Source organism: Squalius cephalus, assembly GCF_949319135.1.
Source record: "Squalius cephalus genome assembly, chromosome: 11".
Lineage (NCBI taxonomy): Eukaryota > Metazoa > Chordata > Actinopteri > Cypriniformes > Leuciscidae > Squalius > Squalius cephalus.
The window spans coordinates 14511668-14539281 of record NC_137132.1 but is presented as its reverse complement, the minus strand read 5'-3'; the positions used below and the strand labels follow the sequence as shown (position 1 = coordinate 14539281).

Below are 27614 nucleotides of genomic sequence, written 5' to 3'. Positions count from 1 at the left end.
ATTATTCAAATGATAGGAGTGAGTAAGAATTATTTTTATTTTTTTTTATAATACTTTACTCAGAAAGGATACATTCAGTTGATCAAAAATTGACAGTAAAGACATTTATGATGTTACCAAAGATTTCTACTTCTTGTTATCAAAGAATCATGAAAAATAATTATCACAATTTCCACAAAAATATAAGAAGCACAACTGTTTTCAACATTGATAAAACAATAAGAAATGTTTCTTGAGCAAATCAGCATATTAGAATGATTTCTGAAGGATCATGTGACACTGAAGACTGGAGAAATGATGCTGAAAATTCAGCTATGCATCACAGGAATAAATTACAGTTTAAAATATATTCAAATAGAAAAAAGTTATTTTAAATTGTAATAATATTTCCCAATATTACTGTTTTACTGTATTTTTGATCAAATAAATGCATCCTTGTTGAGCATAAGGGTTTATTTCAAAAATATCAACTTTGAACGGTAGTGTATGTTGGGCTCTATATAGGTTTCCAAATTACGAGCCTTAAATTACAACCCATGTATGTCTAGGCTAAATGCTTAAAATGTTTTTTCTTTTTTTCTGTTTTATTTCCATAGAAAATGTGTAATAATAACCACATACCATCCTTAAGTACTTTGTTTTTTGATGCATAGTTTTCAGAGAAAGGTGGAGATGTTCCATGAGATGCTAGTGAGCAGCTTTGGAGAAAATGAAGACGGTTATATTGCTAAAACCATCGCCCTTGTCAACTGCAGTCCACCGTTTAGGTTGGCTCCCTCGAAATCCTTCATTTATTCATGATGTTTTGTTTGTTTTAAGTGCTGGGTAGATTACTTACAAATTGTAGTCAGTTACTGATTCCAAGTACATGACAACAATTGTAGTTAATAACATAATCCATTACATTACACATTTAAGGTAATATAATCTGCTTTTAGATGACTTTTTACCTAACTCGTTGATCACATTGATTTGAATAGGATAATATTGTAACATATTGATATAAAACTACAAAGAGAAAGAAAATATATTCTTTCTTTATCAACCACATGAAGTGCATTAAATATTGCATTACATCAGGGTTTCCCAGACTGATGTTCGTGGTGGAACTGTAAGGGGTTTGTGAGCTATTAAGAAATTAAATCATAAAAATGAAAAATTAAATGATTTTAAAATGAAAAACTATCAAAATAACATGCTTGCCAAAAAGAAAAATACTTACTAAAAATATTTTTTGTGTACCTGCATGTTATGTGACCATTAACCGACATCAGAGAACCATGAACTAATTTTTTATTTTTTTATTGTTATATTATTGGCCCAACTTAGTAACTTAAAATCTCAGGGGGTTCTTCAATTAAATATATTAGGTCAAAGAAAAAGTTGGGGAATCCATGCATTGCATGTAAATAATGTGTTTGAAAGATAAAAGCCTTAATAATATAAATTGGTGTGTTTAGGAGCTTTGTGGAGCGTTGCAGCCAGTGTGACCCCTCAACCAGCGAGGACTCGATTCGTAGAGCTAACACCGCTCTGGACAGGATAGTCAACTTGACTGTGAGAGTGCTGAACGACAGACTTTTTGAGCATATCAGGGTGAGGCTGCCACAGATCACCCCACACTTCCTCACATAGACATGTTTGTGGCGCAGGCACGCACGCACATATTCTTGAAATACCTTATGTTCATCGTGTACCTCTGTCCAGGAATATAAAGAATATCTTATCAGCATTTCCCTATGGGTTGTTCTCAAGGATGTTGTTTGCACAGCTACTCTATCTCTGAGACACTAAAATAGCAGCACTATGTGAAAAACCCTAGTGAATTAGATGTTTTTGGCCTGACGCCGAACAGTATTCAGTGTTTGCTGTACAGACTGGCATTACCAGCTCTCATGGCACATAGTTTTGCTGCATCCTTTTTTTTACCATGATGGTGGTTTAACAGGAAGTTAGCTGTACTATCTTGACTCTAAATATGAAAGCCCTCACATCCTGATGAAGACAAATATAGTACATTCCAGTGTGTACTGTGTATGTCATTTCTAATCCAGCGCTTTCTGTCTCATTGCACATAGCCCTTCTTTGATAAGCTGATTAAACGGAAATGGTTGAGCAACGCTGAGCCTTTTGAGCAAATTGAGACACTTATAAAAGAACACTTCAAGAAGTTCCGCAGGATGGACAATCCACCTTACGAGGTAAACTAAGATGTCAATAATGTCAATTATTTCCCTCAAACCTCCCAGATCATTATAAATTATGTTTAACAGAATGTGTTTCTACTGCTTTTTTTACCCATCTTTATTCCTCATATCTACAAGGCTCTTTGAAAATCTGATTTCTCAATCAAAACTTTGTGGGCAAATGAATGGAAAATGACTGATAATATCAATATAGCTCTCTCAACTTTTTGTTTTTACATAATAAAATAATTTCAGCTCAAATCTATTTTTATGACCAAATGATGCACAGTGAGCCAGTTATTATCCCAAAATAAACCCCTTCAGGTTGAAACAAGACCCAATTTATGTCATGAATGTCCTTTTTTGGGGTTATTTTGAGAGAAAAAACCAACTGAGTGTACTTTATCTCTTATTTACTTTGTCCTCTAAGGTCCTGGTGGTGGAGGTTCACCGGCGCGTCATGACTGAATATGTGCGGGCCATCATGAGGGGCAGAATCATCTGCACATCACTTAAAATGAGGAAGAGAATGGCAGGTCGCCTTCGTGATGAAGGAAAGCACCTAAAAGCTCTCTTCAAAGAACTGGTGAGTCACTTCTCTGGATATATATATATCATATAACATAAGTAACTAATAACTAATATACACAGTATATATACATAGGCTGTGTATACAGTACAAACTACACTATATATGGGTGTGTGTGTGTGTATGCATGTGATAGTAGCAATTTAATAGTGGCAAATCAGTAAAGTTGGTTTAGTTAATTTTACTTTGATAGAATCAAAAGTGCCAGTATACAGTAACTCATATGTTACTGTAACATAAAAAAAGCGTAGACCTTACTGGTTATTCGGAGATTAATTTTCAGTAATTTTATTATTTGATATATATTATTTATAAACATTTATTTTTTTCCTGAAAAACTCATTCCCCAGATTAATCACACTTGGCAAAATGTCATGTCCTGTTTTTAGCTAGTTGCTAAGTATCTTTTAATCACCCCAAAATCATCTACAGCCGACAACTTTCAAACAAAAGAGACGTTTTGAAGAATGGGCATTTCTGGAGTGGAGGCAGATGGCCAAACAGCCCCTTGGCTCCAAAGGGCATCTCTATGACCCACCCAAACGCTCCTTTCCCCTGTGCAGCGTCCGCCCCTTTCTCCAGTTAAAACATCCGTTTGTCACCTCGGTGGACAACAGGATGCCCTTGTTTATGAAAGAATATCCAGGCCTGGGCCTTTGAAGTCATGACTTGCCTTTAAGGTCAAACTGAGAGTCAGGAAGAACTGCCTTGGTGTAACGGGCATACAGATATATACTCGCAATCGGAACAGCATGTGCTCCTACACTTAATCCTCTAGGTTTTTGTTTTTCCAGACACAAGGGGTAAAAATAGCCTTTTCTGATTGTACGTCGGAGTTGTTAGGGCCCTGTGATCTTTGGCTGTCTATCAGAAGTCATTGTACATTGTATTTTTTGGAAAATGCAGCACATTTATGGGAGTCTTATTTTGAGTACCAGGCAGTTGTTTTTTAATCTGAGCGTTCATCTACACGGTTCCAGTGGTGGATGGGTCTCGGCATTGAAGGACTTAGCTATCTGATTTTTACAGATCTGATTTTATCTTGCTTGTTTGCCCCCATCCAGGAATCGTCCGCTTCATGGCTCGACAGTGCTATTCCTCACCTATCGGAGATCATCCTCTTGGAGGACACTCCCTCCATCCAAATGGAAGTTGGCATGCTGGTACGGGAATTCCCTGACATACGGTGAGTGTCTTAAGGGGCAGTGTGTCGCTACGCCGGGACACCTTGTAGCCCCTGATATGATCGAGGTCAGAAAGCAGAGAGCTCAGGTCATCGACAAATATGGTCATTCTGTTTGACAGCAAAAGAGGGGCTTGTAAAAGCAAACAAGACCTTTGCGGTTTCCTGATTTTTATGGGAGACTGTTTGGTTATCCTAGATTCGCATGAAAGGTGTACAGTTGTCCAGCTCTGGATCCTCACAAAGACAAAGCAAAAACACAGGCATCCTGCCAGGGCCTGACCCAAAGCTCCACGGTTTAATCTAGAGAGGGCAGTTGCCTAATCAAGAGTTCTGCCGAATCCAGAGGAAGCTCTCTTCTGTGGAATGTGTGCTAAATAAAGCTTGAAACTTCAGATATATGACCTAGATGTGCTGTGGGCTCCATTGTTTAGGATTAGCAACACCTTTGGGTTTTAAACTGATGAACACTCGGAATCTCTCCCATATACCAGCCGTATCCTCGCACATTTTATGATCTAGGAAACTTTAAATGAACAGGAGCCAACTCTGGGAAGGTTAAATGAGGATTCTTTGCACCCTGGCAATGCTACGGACATTATAGCATATCATAATAATTCCCCTTATATTATATTTCAACGCTATCTCACGACCAATTCGTGCGAATTCGTACGAGTGATAAAAAAGTGGCTAATTCGTACGAATTCGTACGACCTCACTCGTACGAATTTGTACGATTTGTCTAAACCCACGTGATGGGTAGGTTTAGGGGCGGGGTCAGGGGTAGGTCATTCGTATGAATTCATACGAATTGGCAATTCGTAAAATATGTACGATTTAGCAAAAATCGTACGAGTGAGGTCGTATGAATTCGTACGAATTAGCCGCCTCGTAGAATTCGTACGAATTGCCGTGAGATCAGGCTGTATATTTATATTCCATTTCTCTTTTTTTCTTTCTTTTTCAATTTTTTTTTTCCATCACTTATACATTAATGAAAGAAATATATATATATGACTGGATAATATATAAATATATATAAAAAAATTTTAATGTACTTGTTTATATAATTTAAAATGTAATTTATTCCTGTGATTCAGCGTCATTGCTCACACGATCCTTCAGAAATCATTCTAATTTGCTGATTTGGGGCGCAAAAAATATTTAATTATGAATGTTGAAAACAGTTTTTGTGGAAACCATGATAAGTTTTTCAGGATTCTTTGATGAATAATGACATTTTTGTTACGTTTAATGTCTTTACTGTCACTTCTGATTATCAATTTCGGTTGAATAAAAGTATTAATTTCTTTCCCCCCCAAAAAAACTGACCCCCAACTTTGAACACTAGTGTCTTTTCTGGGTGTTTTATTTTATTTTATTTTTTTATTGTTTTCTGGAAAAAAAAATTATAATAATTTTGGTTTGTACTTTAAGACAAACAAAGAATGTAAAGAGAAATTCACTCAGAATTAAAGCCTTTTCACCGTTTCAGTGCTGATCACTCACCATTAAAACCCAGTTGCTGTTTATTTAAGTAGTTTATCCATTCTAAATGTTTCATTGTTATTATGACACTGTGTATTTATTGCTAATATGACCGTACATCTCATACAGTACATCAATCAAGAGTGAATAAATATTTCCTGTATTTTGCAGGAGGAAGCACGTCTCTGCCATACTCAATATCCGTGGGATGACCCGACAAACGGAGAGGCAGGAGATCTTGAATATAGTGAAAGACATTGAGAACAGCGACAGCGTCTTGCGGGTGTCCCGTGACAGGGCTCTCTTCGCTGAGGTGCCAGTGACGTCAGAAGTACACTGTCTAAATGTAGGCCTGAGCCGCGTCGCCCTCACCGCCTCGTCCCTCTTCTCCAGCATGCGGTTCCGGCGCAGAAGGACTACAGCTAGGGAAAACCAGGATGACATGCTGTAATCCATATGAAATGGATGCTCGAGTCGCCCAGCACTCACACAGCACTGGAACAATGCCGACAGCACAGCATTTGTTTCTAAAATGTTTGCGTGTGCCATTGTCATGTCATAAGGAGCTAAGTAGAGGCATCTTTCTTACCGATGCTCATGATTGCAGGATCTATGAGAAAATGGCAATCCCTACAGCTGTTTTTGCACAACTAACATTGCAAAGGCTTGTGTGAAATGCAGTGGCACCAAAACATTGTGGCACTTTAGCCACACTTAAAAATGTATGAATGTCTTTGCGATATATAACAAAATATCAAACCAAGTGGCATTTAAAAAAAGATTACGAAAGCACACTTTTCAAGCAAACATTTCACAAACGAAGTTTTAAATGATCCATATTAGATACACTGTTCAAAATGAAGACAAATCGTATGACAAATCAAACATGTTCGCATAGAATTTCAGAAAGTCATTGCATAAATGTCAAGAAAAGTGTTCATTTAATTTCTAATACAATGAAATTCATACATTTTGTGTATCTGAAAATGTCCAAATACTTTTTGGGTCCACTGTATATTTTTGTTTTCTGGAATTGATATAGCATTTGAATATATAGTGCAACCATCTCTACAAAATATCTTTTAGAATTGTAAATTGCAGGGGTCACAAGAGTGTTTATTGTAAAAATCGTAACTACTGATGAAAACACTGCTTGGTTTTGGGATTTATGTTTTCTTAATCATACCATTTATCATTTTGACTTTTGTGACTGTAATTGATACGGATGAAATTGTATTTTTGTTTTAGTTGCACATGACTGAAGACTGATTTTAAGGTACTATGCAATTGCAGTTATCTTTAATCTTTCAATTATTTTTATCATATTTAAGTGGATAATTTAGTGATCCAATCATCTGTTATCTCGTCTTGAAAGATAACTGTATTTTGTATGAGATTATTCAAATTTACCTGTGAAAGAAATCAAGAGGGACTATTTATGTATTACACGACTTATTTATTGCACCAGTAATTTCATTGCGCTATAATCAATACTGAAAAAAAACAACAACCAACCAACCCAAACACACTTTAAAGAAAATGTGAGTAAAATAATTCGTTTTGGGTTTGTTTACCTAAAAAAACTGATGGATAGAACTATTCAAATATCGTTTATGGAGTCTACATTTACCAGTTTCAGTATGTCTTCTAAATATATCATTTTTCATCCAACTTGTCTTTTTAGCAAATGTTTGATGAGTCTGTATATGTCGCTGTGTGAGCACCATGGAAAAGAGATACAGCATTTCAGTTAATTTTAGGGTACTCTGCATGTTGCTACATATGAAAGACTTGTAAACTGATATTTTGGTTATAGGAAGAAAATTTATTTTACAGTGTACATATATTAAATCACATATAATAAATGACGGAGGATCAGACATTTCAGCCTTTGTTTTTTGCTCCTCTTCTTTCTTTTTTAAATACAACACTATGAGTCATATCCACTGATAACGACAGTGGGTTACATTGTGTTCCTGAGATTCGCTTGCTTTGACGTCACATCGACCCTCTCACATCATCATCATCATCATCATCTAGCCTGCGCGTGTCTTTGGCCGCCGCTGTCCTTGGTGCTGAGCGCTAGTCCAAGCCAAGGCAAAGACGCATGCGCAAGGGCTATAGACACACTAAATATATTTATAACACTGTATCATTGAAGAGTACAGTGATCAATCATATATATTTTTTCTTTATTTAAATTATTTTTACACCAGCAGCCTGTCCGCTTTTTTAAACAACATGAAGCACTAGGCTATAAGGCGATGACCAACACATTTGACTCTAATTAGGTTTATTTTCAAAAATATATTTCTGTATAGGCATACGAAGTCTTGCCAACTACAAAGCCATCGATGGTAACCTGCCATTAAAAAGCCAGCACATCACGCTTTCAACTAAAATAAAAATGTATTGATCAAAACAATTCATGAGGAAAAATGAGAATGTTAGTGTGCATAAACCATTGCTTGGCCAAAACAACAAGCGATTAACGATCGTTAATCCACCCTTATACCCACGAGCAGCATGCCATAATCTGTTATAATTCATATAGACCAATATGTGGAGGACTGTCGTGGAATAAAATACCATTAGTGATCTGGTAACAGTTCTCCAATATGGGCTTCTGTAGAGCATATCTGCCCAGCTAGCAAAAAGTCGTCTATTAGACGTTGAATAGACGTATATCTTAAAGGGATACTCTGATACTCTATCTTAAAGCTGTATGAATTTCTTTCTTCTGCTGAACAGAAAGGAAGATATTTAGAAGAATGTCAGTAACCAGACAGTTTTAGACACCATTGCCTTCCATAGTAGGAAAAAAATATACTATGGAAGTCAATGGTATCTAAAACTGTCTGGTTACTGACATTCTTCTAAATATCTTCCTTTCTGTTCAGCAGAAGAAAGAAATTCATACAGGTTTGAAACAACATGAGGGTGAGTAAATAATGACAGAATTTTCATTTTTCGGTAGAGTATCCCTTTAAACGTCTAACTACGACTTTTCAACGTTGAAAACAGGTCGATCTTCAACGTCTTGATGGAATATGTAAAACTCTTTCAATTTATTTGAGATAATAATGAACATGGTTTTGGTAGTTTGTTTTTCTCCGTTATTTTAGCATGTATTACAGACTTATCCTTTCTTAGATGATCAGTTGAAAACACGTAGTCAAACAGTCCGGCGGAAACTACTCAGTTGAAATCACGTCGTAAACCAGTCCAAGGCGGGCCCGACTTATTTTCAACCATATTTCAACGTTGAAAGACGGTAATTGTTTACCTCTGGAGTAGACTCACCATCTTATATGGGGAAAAAATAGGCCTACTATCATCAGTATTGTTAAAGTTAGCACAGCAGGAACGCATGCGAATAATTTCCACTCGATTTTCGTCTCAGTGATTAAAATGGTGTGGAAAAACTTATCATTGCTGGTGGTCACATTTACACCACTTTGATTGGACCTAAACAGTAAATTTATCTCAGGCTAATATTTAAATGTAATTTTTCATAAATTGAACCTATGTTTTCAATTTTGATGGTCTGGATTTTTTACAGCAAGGATATGAATTGGTCAGACTTCAAGTTTTTGCATCTGATCGGATAGTCTTAGTACACTAGATGGCGCGCTTCTCAAACTAACAAACAAACAAAGAAAGAAAAGACTCTGATATGATGAAAGAAGGTTGTCAGGTTGTCTGAACCTAATTAAACACAAAAGAGTTCCCTTTGCATGCATATCAAATACACAGCAGGGGTAAACGCGGGAATAGGTCAACTTAATGAACCCATAATGGGTGTGATAATGCACTCTACAAAAGAATAAAACAATTTAATGATGTTTAATGATGTTTCACATTTAAGCAAAAAGTAGGCTAAGCACTTACAGTTAAGGTTAAGTAATTTAATAAAACAATTAATTATAATATTAATATTAATAAAATCTTGTCAACTTTTCACTGCCAGTCAAAACTAATACATTTGAAAAGTATTAAAACGGTTTTCATTTTTTTGAATAAGTGTTAACTCAAAATCATCTGATTTTATTTCAGATTTGCCAGTATTTCAAGCATGAAGTCATTAAATAACGACAATGACAAATGTCTGAAACAATTCATTCTTTTACTGGCTCTGGCAGTCTCATCATGGCATGACTGAGTGAAGCCCCAGTTTTCCAGGTATATAGCATAAATGTCTAATTGACATGTATATGTAATAATGTATATTATATATACATGTATTCATCAAACATTTATTCATCAAATTTTTTATTTAGGGAGTCATGAGATTGCTGGTTCATTTCTTGCCAGCATAAATATGAGATAAAGTGATAGTGATGCCTGACGTTGACGTAGCAAGCCATATTCACCAAAGACAAGCCATTTTCTATGAAGCCATAGTTGCTATTGTTTTGATGTCGGCGTCATCGTATGTCCCTGCCCAGCTTCTCTCCTTAATGATTCACATAATTAGTTTCCAAGCTCAAAATGAACATGGCTCGCCAATCAAATATGTTGAGGTAATGACAAGCTGGTATAACAAGTGAGACCAGATATAGGGCTGATTCATAGTCTGAATCATGTGTTTGGAAATTTTTGTAAACACAATGAAATAGAACATAAAAAGAGAAAATATTGATCTTGTGATCTGAAGGGTTTTATTCTGTCAAATGCCATTTAACAAATTATTTCTGGAATTTCAGAAATAATTCAAAAAATATTACTTTTGACAAAGAAAATGAAATTAGTGACAAAAACTTATTTGTGCATATACCTGCATGATTAGATTTACCATTAGTTACTATTGTCATTCAGAAACATGGATATGACATTTTGCAAATGTTAACAAACTGTTAGCCCTCAATCACTGGACAAAGCAGAAATACATATATAATCATGATATTATGTATAATTCAAATATGATATTATTGTAGATTGTGATATATGGTAGGCTAATATCATGATTATGATAAATAAAATAATATTAGCTTTGTGTGGAAGGGGGCCAGAAATATTTTGTTAGTGTTAATGGACTTGTTTTTATTGTAGAAATACTGCAGCTTCACGTGACATATTAATGCGAAGATTCTTTAAGCCGTGGGTTTTTAAACTGGGATCCGGGGACCCCCAGGGGGCCACGAGGAAGTGCTTTGGGGTCTAAATGTTAAGAATAAAACAGTGCAGTGAAATATACAAATTAATAATCCTATAAATTACATAGAAATCTATCAGAATAAATAAATAAAAAATAAAAAATAACATTTATCAATACAGCACTGTAATGAGTAGAAAAAACATAATAATAACTGGCTTAATGGAAATTAAAAATAAAATAATACTCTAAATTCTAATTCTAATTTTTTTTAATAGTATAAATTGATTCTTTATACCAGAAACTATAATGATGCCTTTTAAGGTTTTTTTTTTTTTTTTTTTTTTAATGGTGGTCCCTAGCATGCGTACGGTCATATTTTGGGGGTCCTTTGGTTGCATCTAAAAGATTTTAAAGCCCTAAAAAGAGTTGACAGCTCTATTGGCGAGTCGACTCCTTCGGAGCTTTCTGGAATCCAGGATCGACTCTTTCCTCTATTGAGTCGCAGCGCTGCCAATCGCAGCCGAGTAGAGTAGACTGGATAGTGTAGTAGAGTTGTGTCCCTGTGGCCGCCATTAAAGGATGCGACCAATGTATTCAAACAAACCAGTGAGACACAGCTGAGCACAGCACAGTCGTGCCTCTTTTAACTGTACTTTTTAATCAGAACGTTTTACTTCCATCGTCAGCTTCTCCGCGAATAGCCGTTGACGGCAGTCCGGCGAAGACTTGGAAAGGAAATAGTGATTTTTAGAGAAATTTAAAGCTGAACTCTTTTGGCTTGAACTGTTTGTTGCTGCCTCGCTTAGCCAGGCTAACCCCAGCTAGCCTGATGCTATGCTAAGCTAAAGGGGGAGGGCTGAATTCACCCCCCTACCCCCTCGGACTTGTGTAATTACATATTATTTGATGTAACAAATCTGGGGGAAGAACAATGTATCATCGCGGATCATGGTAAATGTGCGCAGGAAGTTTTTAGCGCGATTTTTTCTGGTAAGTGAGTAACCTCTAGCGGAGTAATAGCAGAGCTGAGCTAAGCTAATTAGCTTGCTGGACGCGAACCCGTCCTGCTGATTGTGTCCGAGAGACGGAGACCCGGTCCAAAAGCCATCGCATTATCTGTTCCTGGGATCTGAAAGAGAGGATGGCTCGCCGGGCAGCGCTTTGATGATGAGTTCTTGTTTTGTACCCAACGGGGCGAGCCTGGAGGACTGCCACTCCAATCTATTCTGTCTGGTAAGAGATCAACTGACTGAGGGCCAGAAGCCATTTTTAGCCGGCCAGTCAATCAAATTGAGGCCTGTTGATCTTAATACGAACTAAACCGCTACTGCTGCCGGTTTATAAATATATATTAGACATGTAGGTTTGTGTTGTGTGAACGGAGGTTGGTGCGTTAGTTGCGGCTTTGTTGTGTTATTTAGGTCGTGTTTGCTAACGTTGGTAAACACTTGCTCACCTAACTGGCCGGGACAAGCTGCAAGTTGTTGTTATGAAGTTACTCTGAGGAAAAATACCTTAATGAAGAATGTTTAACAACACCAACAATGCAAAACCTTTGGCCAATTTTGAGATTTTGGGCTATTTTGATTTCATGGCATCTCTTCTTTTAGGCTGGTATAAAGTAAACATCCAAAAATAGCCCACACATTTCAGTGTTTATTTTATCAAGCTTTATCGTTATATGCTCAAAACATATTGTTCTCTCAAAATTATTTACAAATGTCCACTTCATTACATTGTTACACACCAAACTTTCCAGTTTTATTCCTATCTATATTTAGAAGTGGGGTTTATGTATCATTCACCTGGTTTCTATATCATTTTATTCCTAAAAACATTAATTAGTTTTTCTGTATGTTGACAGTGTTTTCTGATTTATGGAGTGATAAAAGAGACTTCAAAAATCTCCTTTGCAACATAAAAACAGAAAATATTTATATAGAAAATCTTTGTAGATTTAGGACTTTTGTTCTGTCGAATGTTTTTAATCATGGTTTCATCAATAATATATTTTTTACGTATTAATTTTGACATTGGAAAGTACAGACAATAGGAACAATTGTTATTTGTGCACATCTAATAAGAGGGGTTTGCTTAAATGTCATTCACCTGGTTTATAAATCATTTTGTTGCCAATTTTCTTCTGGATATTGACAGTATTTTCAGTAGGGGAAAAAAGATATATCAAATATGTCAGCGAGAATTTTAACCTGGCTTTATTCAATGCATGGGTGTTTTGTTCTGGAAATATATGCACATTAGAGAATATTTGCATATATGAACTTAACCATTTAGACTTGTAATATAAAAATGTCTTAATGTACAGTTATTAATACACTAGGCAATAATGGTGATGTCTACCAGTTAAAGTTGAGGTAATGTTTCACATCTCATTGTATCCTTCATGATATTTAGACGGTGTGTGTGAACTGTCAAGAAAAGACATGTTATAATAGCCATTTTAGCATTCTTTGTCTAGCTAGTCTAATTATCCGCATGGTTGAGGACTAGTAAACCTTGTTGCTCTTTGTATGTGTAATCTGCGGTAATATGAGACTATTTTCTTAGATACACCTACTTAGTTTCTTCAATTTGTGGTTGTAGAGTGATCTGTAAACACTGAGCCAAGTATTCATGACAAGTTTCCTGTCTGTCAGGCCCCATTTCACTTCCTCCTTTTATGAAAAGCTCATATTTATATGGACATAATGGATAAACTGCTTACATAGCCTAATCCAGGTCAGGCTGTAAACTTGTGTGAATTGACCTTTAATGCAGATTATGTAGATTTGAAGTGTTATTCTATTAATGGGTCTACATTTCACATCAACAAAAAGTACAAAACAATATGCTTCCTCGATAAAATTACTATTGGTTTCAGTTTATGTATTTCGTCAGTGTAACACATCTGCTAGTTGCCAAGTTTAAAGTCACCATGAAATCAAAATGGACAATTCTTATGTTTTATGCAATGTTGCATTATTTATTATTATTTACAATTTTTCTTTCACAAAATATTTACAAAATATTTTGTGCACCCCGTTTCATTTTGCTTGAAAAATAATGATGTTGAGTAGAGATATGATTTATCTCTACTCAACATCATTATTTTTCAAGCAAAATGAAACGGGGTGCACAAAATATTTTGTGTACAACTTTATTATGGTTTCCCTTAACAGATAAAATATGATTTTTTTTATTTTATTTTTTTTTTTATGAAGAAAGCTGTTCATCATCAATGGACATGAAATGTACCCTAAATTGTAGAATGACTTTTGGATGAGCATGCATATGAGAGAAGTTTTCAGATACTTATCAAATTGGCCTTTTAGTTAAGCAAAAGTCAACGTTTTTTTTAGAGCTTAATGCTACAGTGAACTTGAATAGGCCTATATGTTGATTCATGATGCTTTATGGGCATGGCTAGATGGCGTCATCTTGCATTAGTCACAGAGAAACTCTTCTTACATGTCCACATTTATCAAAGGTGCACAATCAGACACTTAGATTGCCAGTTTGGCTGTGTTTTTGCATATGCATGCCTATTAACCCCAGTGGAGTTGTTGCTTTATCACTGGTTGCTGCTAAGCCGTCCCACATGATGGATTTTTCTAACACATTCTCCCTCTCTCTTTGCCTTCAGGCTGACCTCACGGGGATTAAATGGAAGTGTTTTGTATGGCAGGGCCCCACCTCGTCCCCCATCCTCTTCCCGGTGACGGAGGAGGACCCCATCCTGTGCAGCTTCAGTCGCTGCCTGAAGGCAGACGTGCTGAGCGTGTGGCGGAGGCACCAGACCCCGGGCCGACGGGAGCTCTGGATCTTTTGGTGGGGAGACGACCCCAACTTTGCCGAGCTCGTCCACCATGACCTATCATGTATGTGTGCGTCCTTGTTAAACTGACACACATCTACCGAACCGTAACGCATATGCATGCAGAATAAGAAATCTGTGTAGTCAGAGATGACATTTCGGTTGTCAGGGGGTTTTCGGTTGCTTGATACTGAATTTCTCATGGCAAAATCAGTGGTTAGACTGTAGGTTTTTCTAGACATCAGTCATAGACCAGTTATTTCAGTTGTTGAGGTTTGCTAACTGCATTAATTTCAATTGCGTCAAAACAGAAACAAAGTATTGAAGGATTTTAGTATGTCTGCAGCGAGACTGCATAACAAATAAGACCCTACTCCGTATATAAGTAACTCTTCATATATGGAAGAGGAAACTATGGTTACTAAAGTTAATAATGCTTATTTAGATTGGCTGGCTTGGCTCAGTTCTTTTTGAAGGTGCAACTCAAGTCTAAAGTATAAAACATGTTTCTGATCCACCTTTATTACCATAATAGCTTGATCAATATTTTGTATTGTAAAATTGCTATTTTGATTGATTTGCTCACTTGTAAAATCTCTCTTTCAACAACAAACACTATTGAGAGGTTCAAGCCAACTGTGCTGAGCTTTTGGCAGGACTCAACAATAACTTTGAGCTTTGGGCCAGTAGATGTTACAGTTATGTGACCTCAACTACAGTCCTCGGGACCCACCTCCCTGAACGTTTTAGATGTCAACCTGTTTAACACGAGTGAAACATCTTAAACATTCTGGTAGGTGGATCCTCAGGTTGAGAAACAATGACCTATCAGACCAGGGCTGTTATTACTAGCTAACGTAGGTGATGTTTTGTGATAAATGCAAAAATGACTTGATGATCGACTTAGAAGCATCAAGTAAATCAATGTTTGCCCTTTATGCCATGTTATAGTTGTAGAACTTGTATGATTTCCAGCTATTATTGAAAATAAAGCCTAGTAATTTTGTCTAACCTAACATTAAATTAAAAAAATAAATACACTACCATTTAAAAGTTTGGGGTCAGTAAGATTTTTAAAAATGTTTTTGAAAGAAGTCTCTTATGCTCACCAAGGAAGAATTTATTTGATCAGAAATTAAGTAAAACATTAATAATGTGAAATATTGACAAAAAAAATTCAATTGTAATACATTTTGAAATGTAATGTATTCCTGTGATGGCAAAGCTGAATTTTCAGCTTTATTACTCCAGTCTTCTGTGTCATGTGATCCTTAAGAAACATTATAATATGCTGATTTGCTTAAGAAACATTTTATTATTATCAATGTTGAAAACTGTTGTGCTACTTAAAGGGTTAGTTCACCCAAAAATGATCCTATAAATTACTCACCCTCAAGCCATCCTAGGTGTATATGAGTTCTTTCAGCCAAACACAATCAGAGTTATATTAAACAATATCCTGGCTCTTCCAAACTTTATAATGGGAGTGAATAGTACAAAAAAATTTTTAAGCCCAAAAAGCATTTCCATCCCTCATAAAAGTAATCCATACGGCTCCAGGGGGTTAATAATGGCATTCTGAAGTGAAGCAATTTTTGTAAGAAAAATATCCATAATTATAACTTTATAAACTGTAATCACTAGCTTACAGTAACGGCCGTCCGTGCGTTCACAGGGATATTTTATAATATAACTCGGATTGTGTTTGGCTGAAAGAAAGTCATATATGCACACCTAGGCTGACCCCAAATTTTTGGAAGGTAGTGAATATTTTTCTGACTGGATAAAATGTTTATAAAAATAAAATGCCCGGCCAACGTTATCACTGGCCTTATGTGTGGTCTCCCAAAGTATCTTTCTGTCTGTATTGAATGCATTATGGTTAACTAAAAAGTGATGTTTAGGCACTTAGCTGGGCCAGCAGCAGTTGAGCATGTGCATGTGGGTATAATACAGGGTTTTTCATGGGTCAAGAATGGTCTACGGTTGTGGCGTACAAACACTGCCAACCACACACACTTCAAAGTAACCAACACATGTAAACTGCGAGCCCAGTACTGACAATAAATAAAATCCAAAATAAATGCAAAAAAAAAAAGTTTATAATATTATCCCATTTATTCATGAAATAATTTAAAAAATCATCTCTGTCAGGACAGATTATAAAACAAAGTGCTTAGAACTATCCGTAAATTTAAAAATCCGTAAATTTATATGTACATATGTATGTTATATGTATGTATATGTTATATGTTTGCATTTTAACTCCAAGACTTAATGCACAGATCCTTTTGCGTACAGTATCAGATTGTTTTGTTCCGTCCATTGCTATGGTTGTCACTGTCAATTGGATTCTATTGGGCATTTAAATACAGTTGTCAATCCAGAAACTTTGCAATGTGTAGTTAGCGGCATCAAAAATATATATTGCGATATAAATTGAGCAAAGACCACTGCCATTATATTCACTGAAGCTGTCAATTACAACGCGAGGTACACAAAGCTGCACTCTTCCGAAAACTCCCGTTATAATCACTGAAGCTGTCTTGGCTGTGCGATGAATCTCTTACTGACATTGTGATTTTATACTTTGTTTGTTATAATGAAAGGATTCGCAAATGTGCAGAACTCGCACTGAACAAAAACTCGGAGCGGATTCTCTACAACGGATTCTAAAACATCTGATTATCCATTGTGTTCACACAATCAACTGATATGTCTGTGGCTGCAAAGCTTAACATTCTGTAAATAGAATCCTTTGACAAAGATTAATTTTGGTGGCCGCTAAAATATTTTCAATGCAAAAAAACCCCGTAATAGAGTACTAATCTGTCGTCTGTTGCACAGGTAATGAGGACGGTTCATGGGATAGCGGCCTGACCTACGAATGCCGAACGCTGCTCTTCAAAGCCATTCATAACCTGCTGGAACGCTGCCTCATGAACAGATCCTTCATCCGTATCGGCAAGTGGTTCGTCAAACCCTACGAGAAGGATGAGAAGCCCATCAATAAAAGGTAAAAGACACGTTGTGCGAACCGCTGATTGAAACAGTAGCTGTGCAACTTGTTTATGTTACGGTGATAACCTGGTGTGTTTTCATGCCCAGCGATGTGGATGCATGCCGTAAGCTGCCGCTTTTAACAGCATGATCCTCATTGTTTGTCGCAGCAGACGAGTGACATCAGGCTGTTGGCATCCTTGTGGGGGGAAGAGCCCCTGCTCTAGAAGCCAGCAATACTGTTGTGTTTCCTCCTGGGATACTCTGTTTTCGTGAGAGTTGCACCAAAGCGTGTCATCATTCCATTGAAGCTCCTGTCTTAAGTATTTGGATGTTATAGGGAGGGGCAAAAGATGCAGTCCATCTAATTATTTGTCTCATTTGCATAGACGTTTTTGGCTCCCTCAGGGCAGAGGTGTTGTGGTATGTCTGTGGGTTGGAGGATATGGCTTCCTGCTGTGGGTGTGTGTGCAGTGCACTCTGTGTAAGTTAAGGATGCAAGAGCTGGAAAGTGTAGCTGTTTCCTATGTCAAAGTTTTAATGAAGAGTTTACTCTTCTCACAAAACACTGACTTTGTGGTTTCACACTAGGTAGGTCAACAGGAACCACCATTTCGCTTTCACTTGTTCAGCTCTGCCTGAACTTAAAAATATGCCAAACATCCAGAGTTCTTCCTGATAAACATTGATACTCGTGGTCAAGCATGTCTGGTGCTTTGTTTTTTCCGTGGAACAAGGGAGCTTGAATGCTGTTAGGTCACATTGAGCAGGATTTTTTTCAGGATTCTTTGTTGAATAGAAACTTCAAAAGAACAGCATTTATTTGAAATAGAAATCTTTTGTAATGTTAGAAATGTATTGTCACTTTTGATCAGTTTAATGCATCATTACTGAATAAAAGTATTAATTTCTTTTCCAAAAAATCTTACCGACACCAAGCTTTTGAGTGGTAGTATGTACACACTTTGAAGTGTGGAGACTCCATGACACTCGTAAGAGTACTTAACAGATTTATGAGGAATGCAGACTTTCCCATTTCTCTCTCTTTCTCTTTCTCTCTCATTCGTGCCTGGCACTGCACAAAGTGATGCTGGCACTGTACTCCCTGGTGTTACTAGGGGCCGTCACTCGATCACTCCAGTGAGCGCATGCACTGTTGGATTAAAGGCAGGAAGTTCTGGTTCTCTGTGTTGGTGTTTTTGAATGAGAATGGACTACACTGTTCAGGCATGCAAAGAGGCAATGCTCCCAGCCTCCCACTGGAAAGTTCTGGAAAGTCAAATTGTAAATGCCATCAAAGAGATCGTTAGTGTCTGTAGTATCTATAATTACAGTGCAACAGAAATTAAATAGATTTTGTATTGAAATGTTTGTTATTGTACAAATTCAGACCTGTCATGGATCATTAGAGCTCCAAAAATGCCACCAAATCCACATTCAGACCTCAAACCTATTATAAACACTTGGCAAGCCAATTGGGATCAGTGTAATAAATAAACTTTACAAAATCAATCCTGTGGTTGGTGGAAAATGATGTGCCCATTTTGAAAATCATATTATCTATACACACACACACACTATATATAATATATAATATATAATATATATATATATATATATATATATATTTATTTATTTGCCCGCATTTGATGGGAAGGCTGGTGTAATTTATGTTGTAGAACAAAACGTCAAAGTTATGCTTACCACAGGCTTTATTTTACTAATTAATTAGTCTTCCTGGTTCTAGTTACAGTGAATTTTTGTTTCATGCTGACTTTAAAGCATCTGAAAAAGCCACAAGTCGGTGTGATTTGAATGTTATTTAAAAAAATAATAATAATTTGAGAAATCCACCTATCAGAGAAGTTGATGTCACCATGGGAAACACAGACTACTCTTTGTATATTATGCAATTGCAAATAAACATATATAGCAGTACATTTGTAATACTTATTATTAATGATTAATAACCTATTGTTTATATTTTACTGTTGTCTTTTATTTTGTTATTTGCTTTGCTTCATCATTGCATTTCATTCAGTCCCTTATTTTAGATTTTTGCTTTTTGCTTCAAATGAAAGTTTGTTATATCATAATTAATCAGTAATTTTTTAAAATCCATATGGAGAAAATAAATGGGAAAAAGTCTATCGAACTAAGGCTTCTGTAAAAAAGTAGGTTTCAAAAGTAGTTGATGTTTCCTGAATGCGTGAGTTTGATCACTCATCATCTGCATGTTTGGTTACACAGTAACAGCTGTTTACTCTACCCGCAGGTCACACACACAGGTGTTAGGTTGTTAACTTTAAGAATGTGTGCTACAAAGCAAGTCAGACTATGACACATTCATTATGGGTTCAAGAATTTAATTAAACTTTTTTTTGATAAAACTTCAAAGTTGAAGTTAATTGATGACTCTCTGAACTTGTAATAGTATACTCGCGTATCTAATGTCCTAGTATTTCTTTTCATAGTACTCCTGGTCAAGGTTCAGTCACTAACTGCAGCTCTCAGGAAACTACGCCTGTAAACACACTGTGTAGACCTCAGCTGTCAACACACCATTCCCAGAGACCTCCAGGAAGCGTGCTACTTTCTCCCAGGCTGTGACTCCAGAGTCCTTGAGTAATCCTCCATTTGTTCCTCTTTCTCTGCAGTGAACACCTGTCCTGCTCCTTCACATTCTTCGTGCATGGAGACAGTAACGTGTGCACCAGCGTGGAGATTAACCAGCACCAGCCTGTCTACCTGTTGAGTGAGGAGCACCTGACATTGGCCCAGCAGAGCAGCAGCTCGGTTCAAGGTAGGAGCATTACTGATCAGTAGGTCCAGTCGAAACCTGCAGTGCTTCACATGCTGTTGTAGTCTCAACCTCAGGACTTGCACAAGCTGTATAATGGATATTGCACACAAAAATAAGGATTCTTTCATGATATATTGATACCATGTTGATTAAGCTCCTGATTTTTTCTGATTCCCGTTCAGCAAATCTCAAAATGAATATCCTTTCTTTTTCTTGTTGTACAATATAATCATAATATAATATACAATATTGAAAAGTATGGGGTAGTAAGAAGAATTATTTAGTAAAGAAATTAATACTTATTAACTAAGCATTAAATTGAAGACAGTAAAGACATTTATAATCTTACAAAGGATTTCTAAGATTTCAAATAAAGGCTGTTCTTTTTAACTTTATGCTCATCAAAGAATCCTTAATGTGTTATGGTTTCCACAAAAATGTTAAGTAGCACAACTGTTTTCAATATTTATAAGAAATGTTTCTTGAGCAGCAATATTAGAATGATTTCTGAAGGATCATGTGACAGTGAAGACTGGAGTAATTGTGCTGAAACTTCAACTTTTGCCATCACAGGAATAAATTACATTTTGAAATAAAATGTAAAATAGAAATGTTATTTTAAGTTGTAATGATATTTCAGAACATATGCATTTTATTGGCTTTATTTTTTATCAAATAAATGCAGCCTTGGGTGAGCATAAGAGACTTCTTTCAAAAACATAAAAAATAATTTTACTGACCCTAAACTTATGAACCTTAGTGTTCCTATATTTTGTGGTTGTACTGAATCCGATTTCAGATTTAAGTAGGGAAAAAACAACCAGTTCCGTGGCACTTTCCTGAATCTTGGCCAGAATAAGCTGTAATGTGAACCAGACTTATGTGTCTATGTGAAAAAAAAAATCCTGTTAAACTCTTTTTATAAGTCCCACAGTTATGTTGATATACTGTAGAAAGTAGGGCTGGGTAAACAATATCGATTTCTCGATTTTAATCGATTCTCATTTTTACGAAACGATATCGATTCTTAAATCCCAAGAATCGATTAGTCATCCTGTCTTCAGTTGATAAATGAATGGAACATTGTTGCGCGCATCCCATCCAATAAATCGCAATAATCTTTGAGCTTTGTTATTATTGATATGAAACAAAGTCTCAGATTTCAAATTACGTCCATTTTCTTACGAAATTCAAAAACATAAATACCGTTTTGGCGCTGTGGCGTGAGATCGCTCTGGCCCAGCTCAGCTCGAGAGCTGCAGCAGTGTGGAGCGCACATGATCATCTCTTCCGCCTTAATAATACCAGTTACAGCGCGAAATAAAAATGAATGAGCATCTGAAAGTGTGTTAAAAGATAGAGTACAACTTATTGAAGTCCGTATCATGTGACATGGAATCGCTCAATCAGTGTTTCAACCGTGGAAAGACATTAGTAAATAATGTCATGTAACGTCACATTTACCTCAGAAAAAACATATCCAGTGACCATAAACTCGTTAGTCAGCTAGAAAAATTAACTCTAGAGAGGAGCATTTTGTTATATATACCGGTATGCACAATATTACATATTCATTATAATTTTTAATGTTCTTCAGTATTTAATGCATGTTTGAATAAATCTGGAATTTTTTTATGACAGCCACCATTCAAATTTTTATATAATTTCATATAACTTTATTATTATAAAAATAAATAAGTGTATTTTAAGTGTTTGTATACAATTCAGTTAATTTTTACCTTCAAAATTATAGTAGGCTAATGAAGCCTATAGCTACAACTGACTCCCATAGTTTACAATAATAGTTAAGAGATTTGTTTTCCTTGAAAAAATTTGCAATGTATTTTAGCCTACCTGATATCCAAAATAATCAATATTGAATCGAATCGAATTGCAAGCTTGTGAATCGAAATCGAATCGAATTGTGAAATTTGTGCCAATACCCAGCCCTAGTAGAAAGAGTGAAAAGTTTTGTGTTCACCATGAAGCACATGATGACAGTAGACTTGAGAGGGAATTTTACGCTTTATTGTTGAAACTGAAAAGATGACAAACCCCCTCTTTTGTTCTGCTGTCTTTTTTGTGGTTTGTCAGTGCCTCGGCAGTCAGACTTGTGGCAAAAACGTTTTCTCCTCTGCTCAAGGGCGCAATAATGGCAGGCCTACATCATGTTAACACCTCTGAGACGCTGCTTCTCTTGTGGTAGTCATTATCTCAGTGTAGCCCCACTGTGGCCCTGATGAGGTGTTTTCCAGATTCAGTACTTCTCCTGTTTTCAGCTCTGTTACATCACCACCGTTCCCTCCAGGGTGCTGAGTTCACAAGCTTGTGACTTGCATTACCGCTTGGAACAGTATGTTTTATCCTGAACAAGATACATCTGTGTTTCTCCTCAACCTGTTCTTCTATATGTAATCCACGTCATTCCTTAATTAACCTTTGGAAACGCTGTTTAAAAAAAAAAAAAAAATTTTAAAGGAGAATTCCAGGTTAAATGCGAATTAATGTCTGATCTATTGATGGCATCCTGCCAAAAAGGATTGTAAAGTCACATCTGAGTTTTTGTAGGGCTTAATATGCAAGGTTGTTTTCACCATGGAATAAAATAAAAAATTAAAAGGTAACTTAATTTACAAATCTCAAAACATAACATTCCAATTAATCGAGGGTGGATGACAGATAAATCATTATAATGTGTTGATTTTAAATACACGGAACTCTCATCGTGGTAAAACGCAATGAACGAGCGTCACTCTTTTACTTTCGTTTTCAACGTAACACTTCAGGGAAAACCAATCAAGGAAAACATATCAGGGCTCGACATTAACGCTTGTCCGAGACACGTGAAGAGTGAAAGAGAATTTTAAATATTTCAATTAATAATCTCATTTAATACAGTTGTGTTTTTTCAATGTAAATGATTTCATTTGATTGGTAACAGCCTAGTGTCTTATTATTCTAATTGAATGTATTGATCAAATTTAAGAATTTGAAATGAAAGATGGAGCCCTTTATAAAGGTAAAAAAATTATTCTGATTAAGAGTGTTTTCAAACAGTGATTTAATGAAACATTGACGATTTAAGTTTGAAGGGAGTAAAGCCTCTGTTTAGGCTATTAAGGAAATGTAATTTTGCCAAAAGAAGAACTTTTATTTTAAATAATTGTTATTTTTAAATCAGCCTACTTCAGTGTGATATTTTACCATAGTATCATGCTTAACACTGAGAATTTGAATAATTGAAATGTGATGATCAGATGCAGATATCTAAATCAAAGAATATCATAGGTTTGGGTGGTTGGCGGGTGGATTATTTTTTTTTTTTTAACAGTGGATTCGGGAGACTCAAAGTGCACCAGATTAATGAATTTATCTTTAAAATGTTCAAAATTTTCTTCCGGGGGGGCATGTCCCCGGACCCCCCTAAAGGTACCGAGGTCCACCCAAAAAAATACTGTGGGAAACACAGTAGGCTATATGATGGTATACGAAAAATACAAGTTAAATTATCTTATTATTAAAATACATGATCAGGATTTTACCACCTCCGCCTAGTTTTGAACCAGGAAAAGCCCTGCTAGCAATTGCCTTTTTTTTTTTTTTTTTTTTTTTCTTCTGAAAAAAGGTCAGAATTGCTAGTTATAAACTTGGGTTTATTATTGCAAGTTATAAACTCGGAATTGTGTGATATAATATGGAATGGAAACTATGGAAACTTGTTTCTGCCACAGAATATTAAAAAAAACACAAAGGAAATTGTGTCTTTTTATCTTACAATTCAAATTTTTTGTTGTGAGTTCAGAACAAGCTTCCATAACTTAAAGGGATAGTTCACCAAAAATAAAAATTGTCATGTTGTTCCAAACCAGTATGAGTTTCTTTCTTCTGTTGAACACAGAATATATTTTAAAGAATGTTCGTAACCAGACATTTATTTTAAAGAAAGAGTCCTTTCTGGTTCCTCAAGATTGGCGATGACATCTTTATTTAAAGCTTTTTTGTGCTGCATTATAAGTGGCAAACAGTCACGGATTGATTTAATTTTGTTTTATTCCAGTTGTTGTCACTGTAATGGCTGAAGATTGACTTTGGCAGAGCTTGTTCACAGGGCTTGTGCTCAGTTGTCTGGCATGTGTTAGTTCATTAACCGTCTCCCAGAGGGCAATCTAATGCTTATGTTAGACTCTTGTTAGATGGGTTTTGCAAAAGCAATGATGTTGAATGCCAAGTACACTCCTCCTTATTATCCCTTCATATTTTATTGTCTTGTATTCTGGGGCCAAACATCCTCTCAAGTAATGTTTATCTTCACGGAAAATTACTGATAATGTAGCTAGTGCGTTTTTTTTAAATGATTGAAACGAGTATCATTCTTGCTTTTCACAATTGTGCTTAATTAGCCTATTAGAAACATTAATTCTTTTTGCATTTCATTTTTATTACTCATACCCATGTAGGGACATGCCAAGTTTTCACTTGACTTGTTTGGTTTGTTAAAGAGTCATGAAACTCTCCGTTTCAGTGCAGATCAGATCTCACCACAGATTTGAATAGTGTGTAATTGTAGGTGTAGGAAAGCTGCAGAAATTGTAGGAGTGGAGATAATGCAACAACTGTTTGTGCTCCAGTTACTTTCATTTTGCTTTAATGGAGTGACCAAATATGCACACTGCAATTCACATTCACAAATATATTATTTTATTGTTTTGTAAATATGTTGCAAAAAGACAGTCAATTTACACTACAGTTAAATCGTTTGTGGTCAGTAAGAGATTTCTTTTTTATTCAAAGAAATGTATTCTTTTATTTGGCAAAAGTGGCAGTAAATAAATGTATAACATTTCAAAGATTTCTATGTCAAATAAATGCTGTTCTTATGAACATTTATGAAAAACATGTATCATGATTTCCACTAAAATAATAATAAGAAATGTTTATTGAGCAGCAAATCAGCATATTAGAATGATTTCTGAAGGATCATGTGACACTGAAGACTGGAGTATGGTGAAAATCTAGCTTTGCCATTACAGGAATAAAATTTTAAATATATTAAAGGGAAAAATGGTTTCAAGTTGTAATAATATTTCACAACTTTACACTATATATTTGATTAAATAAATAAAGCCTTGATGAGCATAAGAAGCTTCTTTCAAAAGCATTAAAAATCTTACCAACCCCAAACTTTTAAATGGTAATGTATGTCTTGAATTGAAATGCTCAAATAAATGGCAATCTGTTTGAATTTGTTCTGTGTATCAGCAACGTGAATGCACTTTTGTATTCAATAACTTTCAAGCTTTTTTGATTGTGGTATCATGAATAATTACGAGAAATATCTGTTAACATCCAAAATCGTGTTTGATGATGCTTCAAAAAGAAAATGCCTCTTTGCATTTTTCGTCCCGTTTCAGATCTAGTGTGAACTTGTCAGTCTGAAATATTGGCAGAGCTTTTGACTTTCATTTTATGGCTTACTTCATGGTCAAAGCATTGTTCTCATGTTACCACAAAGTGAACAGAGACTTTACAAAGAAATATCACTCTTGCATTTACATTGACACAATTTTCCATGCGCTGCCTGTTTTACCCCAGTGATCCTTTCTCCGTACGGTTTGAGTGGGACTCTGACGGGCCAGTCCTTCAAGCTCTCAGACCCACCGACCCAGAAGTTAATCGAAGAATGGAAGCAGTTCTATCCCATAGGCCCCAACACCAAGGAGGTCACTGAGGACAAGATGGATGACCTTGACTGGGAGGATGATTCCTTGGCTGCTGTTGAAGTTGTTGTTGGTAAGAATGAAACTTTCAGCTGTACATATTGGGTGTTTCTCAAACGGAAGGCTGCTTCCTACCGAGACTGCGTCCTTCCTAGTCCAGTCCTTCTGAGGCATAGGCTAGTGTCCTCCTCAGCGATTAAACGCTAGAATGAGACGGTCTAATGTAAGTATGCATGGCTGCGTCACACATGTTCCCGCCCCCAATGTCATGACATGAAAATACTATTAAAACATAAAATACTTTGTATTACAAATCTTTATATTAACTGGCTTTCTATTAATGCAATATAGTGAATAGGTCTTCCAGTGGCTTACATTATTGTCAGTTTAGTGTTAGTGATTCATTTACAGCAAAACTAAAGATTACATCTATGATTTCATGTTCGAAAACATTATTTTTGTCTTAAATTTCATAATAAACTCAGACGAGCTCAGTACAGACTCATTTTCCGTCAGTTTATTTTCGTGAATTTAAATGTGTGCAAAGGATTGTGGGTGATTTAAAGCCGTGAAGGATACATCCGATGCATCCTTCAAAAACGGGTCGGATGAACGACGCGAAATGAAGGATCCTTTGTAGGATGCAGCCTTCCGTTTGAAAAACATCCATTGTAAGTTCATGGTCATATCAAATGATCTGTAGTGTGAGTAATAATTTATGTGGTGCAGCTGGGGTCAGGATGGTGTACCCAGCGAACCTGGTGCTGGTGGCCCAGTCGGACATCCCGGTAATGGCCACGGTGAGCTCTTCCACCTCCTTGGGTTCTTACTCAGGAGGTCAGCACAGTCAGATGGTCCATGGAGATACTGGCATCTCTTCGGTCACTCTGACTCCTCCCACTTCACCTGAGGAGGCTCAAGCAGGTACCACTATTCATTCTCAATTATTCTGAATAAATGAGAAAATATTCAAAATGCTTAACTGAAGGTACTACATAATTTTATTCCCCTTAATTTGGACTAGATTTAATGGAAACATGTTTGGTTATGTGATTATTTATATTTTTGTCCTAATACAGCATGAAAGAGTCACTTTAGATTATTATGAATATATATATATATATATATATATATATATATATATATATATATATATATATATATATATATATATAGAATGTATTTTATTTAATAATGTTTTAAATATATACAATAACTTGTTGATGTAATTGTAATTTAATTTTAGAGGCAGAGAAACTATATACTGTATTTGTTAACACAATGCCAAGGAGGAAATACATCAGCAATGATCTTAGAGAAACAATTATTGCTGCCATATATCTGGGAAGAGCTATACGGCCATTTCAGCCTAATATTCCTGCTGCGCTGCTGTCTGTGTTATAATGTTAATCAAACAGCAAAAAACAAAACAAAATTTCTCACTACTCTGGACTGAGTAACTTTAATAAGGATAAATATATATTTAACTCGTACAGTGAAGAATATGCTGTGTTATTTTACATTTGACTACTTTATGTACCTGAAAACTACTGTTAGACCTACCTGAAAAGCACTATTTATTTCATGTATTTATGTTGGCCTTTTGAATGTTAAATGGATCCAATCCATGTTCAATAGAAATTATTTATGATGCGTCAATAAAATAGCCAGCATTAATGCATGCCTTAATTCATAAACTTTGCTAATTTAAAACATGAACAAAGCACAAATCTACT

General features: G+C 35.9%; 2 protein-coding genes across 2 annotated transcripts in view; both read left to right on the top strand.

Annotated features, from left to right (window-relative positions):
* exoc3l2b (exocyst complex component 3-like 2b) overlaps positions 1–7332 on the top strand; it is a 31531-nt gene extending 24199 nt beyond the window's left edge. Inside the window, exons 6-11 of the mRNA XM_079887118.1 lie at positions 632–767; positions 1461–1596; positions 2079–2201; positions 2617–2772; positions 3840–3961; positions 5618–7332. Coding sequence (XP_079743244.1) covers positions 632–767; positions 1461–1596; positions 2079–2201; positions 2617–2772; positions 3840–3961; positions 5618–5897 — 953 coding nt within the window. The 3' untranslated portion in view covers positions 5898–7332. The remainder of the gene's footprint in view (positions 1–631; positions 768–1460; positions 1597–2078; positions 2202–2616; positions 2773–3839; positions 3962–5617) is intronic.
* A 3734-nt stretch (positions 7333–11066) lies between these two features.
* med13b (mediator complex subunit 13b) overlaps positions 11067–27614 on the top strand; it is a 32609-nt gene continuing 16061 nt past the window's right edge. The window contains exons 1-6 of the mRNA XM_079885467.1: positions 11067–11777; positions 14188–14422; positions 17206–17374; positions 20016–20161; positions 25754–25951; positions 26608–26802. Coding sequence (XP_079741593.1) covers positions 11709–11777; positions 14188–14422; positions 17206–17374; positions 20016–20161; positions 25754–25951; positions 26608–26802 — 1012 coding nt within the window. The 5' untranslated portion in view covers positions 11067–11708. The remainder of the gene's footprint in view (positions 11778–14187; positions 14423–17205; positions 17375–20015; positions 20162–25753; positions 25952–26607; positions 26803–27614) is intronic.